This window comes from Rana temporaria, chromosome 5 (assembly GCF_905171775.1).
Source record: "Rana temporaria chromosome 5, aRanTem1.1, whole genome shotgun sequence".
Taxonomy (NCBI): Eukaryota; Metazoa; Chordata; class Amphibia; order Anura; family Ranidae; genus Rana; species Rana temporaria.
Window position 1 is genome coordinate 14,878,643 of NC_053493.1, and position 10,439 is coordinate 14,889,081.

The 10,439-nt window shown below is 46.7% G+C and overlaps 1 protein-coding gene across 4 annotated transcripts in view; it reads right to left on the reverse strand.

Moving 5' to 3' along the window:
* The window catches only part of NKTR (natural killer cell triggering receptor), a 73,790-nt gene extending 67,919 nt beyond the window's left edge, over positions 1-5,871 (reverse strand). For 3 of the 4 annotated variants that reach the window (XM_040352218.1, XM_040352217.1, XM_040352214.1), the window contains exons 1-2: positions 5,803-5,871; positions 2,286-2,361 (exon numbers count right to left, since the gene is read on the reverse strand). In XM_040352218.1, the coding sequence (XP_040208152.1) occupies positions 2,286-2,343 (58 nt within the window). In that variant the 5' untranslated portion in view covers positions 2,344-2,361; positions 5,803-5,871. Of the gene's footprint in view, positions 1-2,285; positions 2,451-5,802 lie in introns of those variants that run through there. The other variant, XM_040352215.1, reaches the window with a different exon arrangement.
* Positions 5,872-10,439: the final 4,568 nt, after the last annotated feature.

Below are 10,439 nucleotides of genomic sequence, written 5' to 3' on the forward strand. Positions count from 1 at the left end.
CCTCATGGGACTTGTAGTTCTGCAACAGCTGGAGGTCCTCTAATTGCATATCCCTGCTATAGAGCATGGATCTCCAAACTACGGTCCACCAGCTGTTGCGGAACTACATGTCCCACGAGGCTGGGGCTGCAACTGACCATTATTTTCATAATCGATTAGGCCGATTATTGTTTTGATTAATCGGATAATAGCCTTAAAAAAAAATTGCATTTTTAAAAAATTTTGGGCCAGTTTGTTTGTTGGGCAGATTACAAAACACAAATTGCCGCAAAAACACATTACATGCTTTTCTGCAGCTTCTCCATTGAAGTAAATTGAACCAAAAAAAAATAAAAAATAGCACCGATTTGCGTTAAAAACTCCTTGCCCTTTCCAAATACGCAGCAGCTGAAAAAAATCATGGATGTGAACGTGTCCCATAGGAAAACATGTAAATGAACTGTCGTGTGTTTCTGCAAAAAGCACCAAAAAACACAGAGGTGTGACCCAGGCCTGAGATGTTTAGGAACAAAATGGGGTTAAAAAAAACAAAAAGAACAAATAATCGCTACTGTAAGGGGTCCATTTTTTACTGTGGTACAGTGAAAGTGATATTTACAGTAGAGATTTTGCTTTTTTGTACTATAAAAGGCTCATTTTAGTTTAACCCCATTATGTTACTGGCCGATTAATCGTTTATGAAAATTGTAATCGATTCATTTCATAATCGATTAATCGATTAGTTGTTTCGGCCCTATATTGTAAAACTGACATTTACAGACGTGACTAGGCATTGGGTGCTCTGTCGATAGGCCCAAGTCGCCCCCCTTCTCTCCCCCCCCCCCCCCCCCATTTCTTCATTTTTTCTTTATACTTATTATTGCTCAATCACCAATGTGCACCTGTAAATATTTTTTTAGATTTTCACAGTAACCTGTCCTAAATTTTCATGGGCAGATCCCTAAATATACTTAGGGCACTAATGGGCGTTATCGTGCATTTCCATGTTGCTAATTGTGTATTTTTTTTTTCTTCTTATTAAAATTATTTTTAAGTAACCTATTTCACATTTATTACTCTTGCTTTGATTTTTTATTTTTTTTGTTGATTTATGTTTTGGGGATCACCTTTTTTTGCTGTCAGAAGGAATGTAAACATCCTTGTGGCAGCAATAGGCATAGGACAGGTACTCTTTATCTTAATCTGGTGATCTATAAGACCGAAAAAACATCCTTTGCACTTAAAAGCATTCAAAACACCAAGATAGAAAAGGGGGAGAGTGGGAGCAAGGGAATAGTTGCTGAAGCTAAACCCAACATTGCCCACTCAGTAGGTTTGAGAGGACTATCTCGGTACTATTAAAATACAATCAACATAAATATAAAAGATTTATTGAATTATAAAATGGCAAAACAAAACAATTGTAAACACAGGAGAACAGCTGTTTACAAAACACCAAGATCCGCGTTTTTGAATACTTTCGATTTTTTTTTTAATTGTGCTTTATTGTACATTTCCATGTTGCCAATTGAGCTTTTTTTTTTTTTCTTAAAGGGGTTGTAAAGGTAAAAGTTTTTTACCTTAATGCATCCTATGCATTAAAGTAAAAAAAAAATCTGACAGCACTGCCCCCACCCCCCCCCCCCCCCCGGGTGCGTGCTTGTCATCTTGTTTGGGTCCCAGCCTGGCCGTTGATTGCCTAGGCTGGGCGGATTGATAGCAGCGCAGCCATTGGCTGGCGTTGCTGTCAATCACAGCGGATAATGCGGCGCGCCGGGGACGAGTGATACAGTCGGCGGCTATGGCCGCCGATGTATCATGGGAGCGCGCTCGCAAAAGCTTTCCACCATGCGAGGGAGCTCGCATGAACGTGGAAAGCTTTTGCGAGGAGGAGCCGAGACAGCCGCCGAGGGACCCCAGAAAAGACAGGATTAGGGGCCACTCCGTGCAAAACGAACTGCACAGCGGAGGTAAGTATAACATGTTTGTTACTTTTAAAAAAATTCTGCCTTTAGTGTCCCTTTAAGTAAATTTCTAGAAATTAAAAAAAAAAAATAAGAAATAAAAATAAGAATAGAAAATGCAAACTATTTTTTTAGAAGTATAAAAACGGTATAAATAGTAAAATATAAATAGTAGTCAATATTCAGTATGTAATAGTAACCCCAACCAGGGATAGTTCATAAAAAAAATTATATATATGTGTATGTGTATGTGTATGTGTGTGTGTGTAAAACTTGCCACCAAAGAACCAGCCAAGTAAAAAAAAGAAAAAGAAAAAAAAAAGAAAACACACAGCTACTTACCAGGATCCCGATTGATCTCTACGTCGAAGTAGCACTGGGGTCGGGCTTTCTCTCCCATCTTTGCTGATCTATAACTCTGAAATCAATGGGAAGGAGACAGAAAAGATGTCACCATGTGGAAGGATGCTGGAGGTTCGGAAGGTCGGTGAGAAATGCGATGCACAGAAGACACCTGACGCCCTCATACATCCAGTACAGCCGGTTCTGCCTCCTCCCCCAATCTCACCGACACATCAACTTCCTCATTTGTAAATAAAAGAACACAATGTGTGCCCCCCCCATACCGAGGATCTGCCGGGACAAAGTAGGGAAATCAGCAATGCAAAGCAAATAACGGAGGACTTCTTGCAAATCCTTTAAAGGGCCAGTCCACCCGAAGGATCGCTCAGGCGGGACACAACGGCTGCTGGCTTCTGCAACCTCCAATAAGATTTTATCCCACAACTCTGAGACTTTATTCTTGTCTGCCTTAGGACCCTTTCAGACTGAACCCAACGCACTCCTGAACCCTACACGTCACGCAATGCATCCCTGAACCATCCACGCAGCAACACACTCCAGAACCATGCACGCACTCCTGAATGCAACACACTCCTGCATGCACCCCTGAACCCTCCACGCAATGCACTCCTGCTCACTGTACGCAACGCACTCCTGCAAGCAACCTACTCCTGCACGCACCCCTGAACCCTCCACGCAAAACACCCCTGAACCCTCCACACAACGCAATGCTGTACGCAACGCACCCCTGAACCCTCCACGCAACGCAATGCACCCCTGAACCCTCCACGCAACGCACATCTGAACACAACGCACTTTTGCAAGCAATCTACTGCTGCACGCACCCCTGAACCATCCACGCAAAGCACCCCTGAACCCAACACGCAACACATCCCTAAACCCTCCACGCACTGCTGCTCGCTGTACGCAACGCACCCCTGAACCCAACACACTCCTACAAGCAACCTACTCCTGCACACACCCCTGAACCCTCCACGCAACGCAACCCTGCTCGCTGTACGCAACGCACCCCTGACCCCTCCACGCAACGCACACCTGAACCCTCCACGCAACGCAACCCTGCTCGCTGTACGCAACGCACCCCTGACCCCTCCACGCAACGCACACCTGAACCCTCCACGCAACGCAACCCTGCTCGCTGTACGCAACGCACCCCTGACCCCTCCACGCAACGCACACCTGAACCCTCCACGCAACGCAACCCTGCTCGCTGTACGCAACGCACCCTTGACCCCTCCACGCAACGCACACCTGAACCCTCCACGCAACGCAACCCTGCTCGCTGTACGCAACGCACCCCTGACCCCTCCACGCAACGCACACCTGAACCCAACGCATCCCTGAACCCAACGCACTTTTGCAAGCAACCTACTCCTGCACGCACCCCTGAACCATCCACGCAAAGCACCCCTGAACCCAGCACGCAACACATCCCTAAACCCTCCACGCACTGCTGCTCGCTGTACGCAACGCACCCCTGAACCCGACACACTCCTGCAAGCAACCTACTCCTGCACTCACCCCTGAACCCAGCACGCAACACATCCCTAAACCCTCCACGCACTGCTGTACGCAACGCACCCCTGAACCCAACGCACTCCTGCAAGCAACCTACTCCTGCACACACCCCTGAACCCTCCACGCAAAACACCCCTGAACCCTCCACACAACGCAACCCTGCTCGCTGTACGCAACGCACCCCTGACCCCTCCACGCAACGCACACCTGAACCCTCCACGCAACGCAACCCTGCTCGCTGTACGCAATGCACCCCTGACCCCTCCACACAACGCACACCTGAACCCAACGCATCTTTGCAAGCAACCTACTCCTGCACGCACCCCTGAACCATCCACGCAAAGCACCCCTGAACCCAGCACGCAACACATCCCTAAACCCTCCACGCACTGCTGCTCGCTGTACGCAACGCACCCCTGAACCCGACGCACTCCTGCAAGCAACCTACTCCTGCACTCACCCCTGAACCCTGCACGCAACACAGCCCTGAACGCAACACACTCCTGCATGCACCCCTGAGCCCTCCACGCAAAACACCCCTGAACACTCCACGCAAAACACTCCTGCTTGCTGTACGCAACGCACCCCTGAACCCCCCACGCAACACACCCCTGAACCCAACGCACTCCTGAAAGCAACCTACTCCTGCACCCACCCCTGAACCATCCACGCAACACACCCCTGAACCCTCCATGCAACGCAATCCTGCTCGCTGTATGCAACGCACCCCTCAACGCAACGCACATCTGAACCCAACACACTCATGAACACGGCACGCAATGCATCCCTGAACCCAACGCACTTCTGCAAGCAACCTACTCCTGCACACACCCCTGAACCCAGCACACACTCCTGCTCTCTGTACACAACACACCCCTGAACCCAAAGCACTCTTGCAAGCAACCTACTAATGCACACACCCCTGAACCCTCCATGCAACGCACTCCTGCACGCACCCCTGAACGCAACACACTCTTGCATGCACCCCTGAGCCATCCACACAAAACACCCCTGAACACTCCACACAAAACATTCCTGCTTGCTGTACGCAACGCACCCCTGAACCCCCCACGCAACGCACATCTGAACCCAACGCACCCCTGAACCCTGCACGCAACACACCCCTGAACCCAACGCACTCCTGAACGCAACCTACTCCTGCACGCACCCCTGAACCATCCACGCAACACACTCCTGCACGCAACGCACTTTGAATGCAACGCACTCCTGAACCCTGCATGCAACACACTCCTGCACGCAGCGCACTTTGAATGCAACGCACTCCTGCACGCAGCGCACTTTAAACGCCACGCACTCCTGAATTCTCCACGCAACACACCCCTGAACCCAACGCACTCCTGAAAGCAACCTACACACACCCCTGAACCATCCACGCAACAAACTCCTGCACGCAACGCACTTTTAATGCAACGCACTCCTGCACGCAGCGCACTTAAAATGCAACGCACACCTGAATCCTCCACTCAAACCACCCCTGAACGCAACGCACTCCTGCACGCACCCCTGAACACTGCACGCAACGCACATCTAAACCCAACACACTCCTGCACTCTGTACGCAATGCACTCCTGAGCCCTGCACGCAGCATTCATATAGGAATGTACACACTCACAAGAACATATATAGAAAGTATATATAAAGGTGGAAACAATGAATACATATGGAATCTATATTATTATATGGAGTGTAGTCAGCCCCATATATGCAGTCCATAGGGGTGATATATATATATATATATATATATATATATATATATATATATATATATGGGGGGTGTATACACAATGTATACATGACCATATATGGAGTCTATAGCTGTGTATATTTATAGTCTATAAAGGTGTATACAGAGTCATAGATGGAGTGTATAGGGAGGTATATGGGACTATCTATGGGGTATATCGGTGTCCGGTACGCGGTGCTCGGGACACCCTCTGGGGGGTCTCTCGGTAAATACCTCTCTCCGCCGTCTCCGTTTCCTCCTCCCGCAGTCCCTGTTCGGGGTCCTCAGCCGCGCTGCATGCCGGGAAGTCGTCGTGACGTCACCAGGGTTGCCCCGCGCACTGCCTGTCTGGCCCGATGTAATAATAACTCTGGAGCAGTCATTGGTTGCTCTCCTGGGTCTGGGTGGTTATGCTGGGATTTGTAGTTCCATGTGGGGGGTGGCTGGTTAGAGACTGGGGATATCAGGAGAGTTCATGGTTACTATAGGCTAGCAGTGCATGCTGGGAGTTGTAGTTCTCGGGGGAGGTGACAGAGCCAGGGTGCATTAGCGGAGTACACCCCCCCCCCCCTCACCCCATGCTGGGATTTGTAGTAATTTAGTCTGTAATTTAAAGTAGAACCTAAAGGCAAAACTTTTTTTTTATGCCATGTGTGTCCCCATTGGAGAAATTTCACTTCCTGTCCCAAAGTCAGAACAGGAAGTGAGAGGAAATCCCTCCAAAGTGAGGGAATCCTATGTTGTCTCCGGAACTAATGTCCCCATAGGAAGATCTCCCCTCTCTTCCTGCTCTGGTGACCACCCAACACATACATATGGAAGCCCAAGGATCAGCATTAGGGGTAGTAAGAATATTTAGAATGGCGGGCAGCATATTCCTCTTAGTGAAGGTTTTCTGGAAGGGGGTTCCATGGAAAGATTACTTGAACCCGTAGGCCCTGTTCGCGGTCGGGGCGTAGCTGAAATGCGGCACGTTTTCTACAAACCTGCGAGAAAAGCGCTACGCAATTGCAGTGCTTTTCAATGGCACCCCAAACGCGGCTGGCGTGCTAAACAAATGCATGAAAAAGGCGAAAAAAAAACTCACAACCAAAATGTGGTATATGAGGTTCTTTTAGCACATTTAGGCCAGATTCTCAGTCAGCGGCGTATCTTTGCCCGGGCGTAACGTATCCGATTTACGTTACGCCTCCGCAACTTACACGGGCAAGTGCTGTATTCTCAAAGCACTTGCTCCGTAAGTTGCGGCGGCGTAGCGTAAATTGGCCGGCGTAAGCCCGCCTAATTCAAATTTGGATCAAGGGGGGCGTGTTTTATGTAAAACTACTGTGACCCGACGTGATTGACGTTTTTGGAATTTCCCAGTGTGCATTGCTCCAAAGTACGCCGCAAGGACGTCATTGGTTTCGACGTGAACGTAAATGACGTCCAGCCCCATTCACGGACGACTTACGCAAACGACGTAACCTTTTCAAATTTCGACGCGGGAACGACGGCCATACTTAACATTGTTACGCCGCACTTATGCCTCATATAGCAGGGGCAAGTATACGCCGGGAAAAGCCTAACGTAAACGGCGTGACTTTACTGCGTCGGCCGCGCGTACGTTCGGGAATTCGCGTATCTAGCTAATTTGCATACTTGACACGGAATTCGACGGAAGCGCCACCAAGCGGTCAACAGAAAAATGCAGTTAAGATCCGACGGCGTAAGAGACTTACGCCTGTCGGATCTAATGGATATCTATGCGTAAGGCTGCATTCACACCTAACCGCTGCGTTTTGTACCGCGATTTGCCGACAAAACGCGTTGTTTTTTAACCCCTGTTTTAGCTGGAGAGGTGATTACACATTGCCGCCTGAAAAAAAGGGTCAGGGACTTGTTTTGAGCTTCAGGCGTACAGCGTTTCGGCGTTCGGCGTGGAGATGTGAACCATCTCCATAGGGAACAATGTAAAATCACCCCTCCAGCGTATCTTAGGCTGCAATAGCGTCGGGCTTCAGGCGTTAAAACGCCTAGGTGTGAATGGAGCCTAACTGATTCTAAGAATCAGGCGCATAGATACGACGGGTCGGATTAGGACTTACGACGGAGTACATGGCGCTGCGCCGTCGTAAGTCCTTTCAGAATCTGGCCCCTAGACTGCATTCACACCTGAGCGTAGCGTCTTTGAGCGTTTTTCACGCAATGTTGGTGCGTTTTTATGCACGACTTGCGCATTTTTATACAGCGCTTTTGAGCTTTGCATAAGCGTCTGTTGCATCCTTTGTTGCCACGCATTTCCTTTTTTTTTTTTAAGCTTTTACATTAGCATTTGTTTATTTTTTTATTAATATTATACAGTTATTATTATTTTCTTTTTCATTAGGGTAAGAGGTTAGAGTTAAAGTGGAGCGCCGGCCATCTGAATAACAGCGGTGGGCGTGTTTTGGAAGTGTCTATCTGAGCCAGCGTCTCTGATAGGCTTCCCAATTACAGCCTATGGGCTCTAATCGGTTTCCAAATGGTTAACCAGAGGACGCACGGGGTGTGTGTTCCCTGGTTAACACTGACACCCGTCTCTGCCAATCAGGTTTACCGGGTCTGGTTCCCGGTCACCTGATTGGTTGAAGCAACATCGAGGAAACGTGGAGGAGGATGGCTGACACGAGAAAGTGCCGGGCGGGGGGCAATCTGTCGGCATTTAAGGGGGCAATCCGGCGGTATTTGAGGGGGCAATCTGGCGGTATTTGAAGGGCAAACTGGCGGCATTTTACAGGGCAAACTGGCGGCAATTGATGGGCACAGTGGTGACAATTGATGGGCACACTGGCTGCGTTTGATGGCACAGTGGCTGTGTTTGATGGCACATTGGTGACAATTGATGGCACACTGGCTGCGTTTGATGGCACAGAGGCTGCGTTTGATGGGCACAGTGGCAACAGTTGATGGCACAGTGGCTGTGTTTGATGGGCACAGTGGTGACAATTGATGGCACAGTGGCTGTGTTTGAAGGCACAGAGGCTGCGTTTGATGGCACAGTGGCGACAATAGATGGGCACAGTGGCAACAATTGATGGCACAGTGGCTGTGTTTGATGGGCACATTGGCGACAATTGATGGCACAATGGCGACAATTGATGGGCACAGTGGCGACAATTGATGGGCACAGTGGTGACAATTGATGGCACAGTGGCGACAATTGATGGCACAGTGGCTGTGTTTGATGGGCACAGTGGCGACAATTGATGGCACAGTGGCTGTGTTTGATGGGCACAGTGGCGACAGTTGATGGCACAGTGGTGACAATTGATGGCACAGTGGCTGCTTTTGATGGCACAGTGGCGACAATTGATGGGCACAGTGGCAACAATTGATGGCACAGTGGCTGCGTTTGATGGCACAGTGGCTGCGTTTGATGGCACAGTGGCTGCGTTTGATGGCACAGTGGCTGTGTTTGATGGGCACAGTGGTGACAATTGATGGCACAGTGGCTGCGTTTGATGGCACAGTGGCTGTGTTTGATGGCACAGTGGCTGCGTTTGATGGCACAGTGGCGACAATTGATGGCACAGTGGCTGTGTTTGATGGGCAGAGTGGTGACAATTGATGGCACAGTGGCTGCGTTTGATGGGCACAGTGGTGACGATGGCACAGTGGCGACAATTGATGGCACAGTGCCGACAATTGATGGCACAGTGCCGACAATTGATGGCACAGTGGCTGTGTTTGATGGGCACAGTGGTGACAATTGATGGCACAGTGGCTGTGTTTGATGGGCACAGTGGTGACAATTGATGGCACAGTGGCGACAATTGATGGCACAGTGCCGACAATTGATGGCACAGTGGCTGTGTTTGATGGGCACATTGGTGACAATTGATGGCACAGTGGCCAATATGTATTCTACTACACATTTTTGGTAAAAAAAATAAAAATAAAGTGTATATTGATTGGTTTAGGAGATATTGCAAACACCTACAAGCCTTAATCTAGGCTTATCTGTAGGTAAAACATGTCAGAGAGGGTTTACAACCACTGTAATGTTTAAAAATGATATCTTAATTATTATTTAGGATTCTTATTTATTAATTAATAATTATATTTGCTTTTTTAAATACTTTTATATTATTAATTAGTATTAATTAAGATTATTATTAATATGTGTTAATAGTTGATTAAATAATTCATATTTTTTTTAATATTACTTATAATGAGTTATGTTACAGCGGCGTAGCGTATCTCCCATACGCTGCGCCGGTGCAGAGCTCTGTGGATCTGCCCCAAAGGGTCTGGAGTAGACCAGAGGAGGGAGGCAGCTGCGGGAGAGGTGCAGGGGCCATATGAAATCATTATTATTTATTTATTTTTTATATTATTTATAACGATTAATAATTATTAATTTAAGATTATTATTCATATTTGTGAATAATAACTTAATAATTAATATTTATATATATATTTTTTTATATTATTTATTTCTATTATTAATAATTATAAATTAGTCTTAATTAAGAGTATTAATAATAATATTTATTAATAATCAATTAAATATTAATACATCATTATATTTTATTTTTTTCAATATTTTTTATTTTATAGTATTTATAATTATTGATTAGTATTAATTAAAATTATTATTATTAATATGTAATAAAAATGCATTAAATATTATTACATACTTAATATTTTACTATTACATTTCATTTTTTTTATATTATTTATATTTTTAATATTTTCACTTTTTATGTTTATTAATATTTATTAATTAATAATTATTAATAATAATTCATATTAATTATTATTCATTTGTTATGAATAAGGACCCCTTAAATGGTTGGCTGGCAGGTGCCGGTTTCTCATCAAAGGTGAGTCCTTTTAGCGTTAAAACG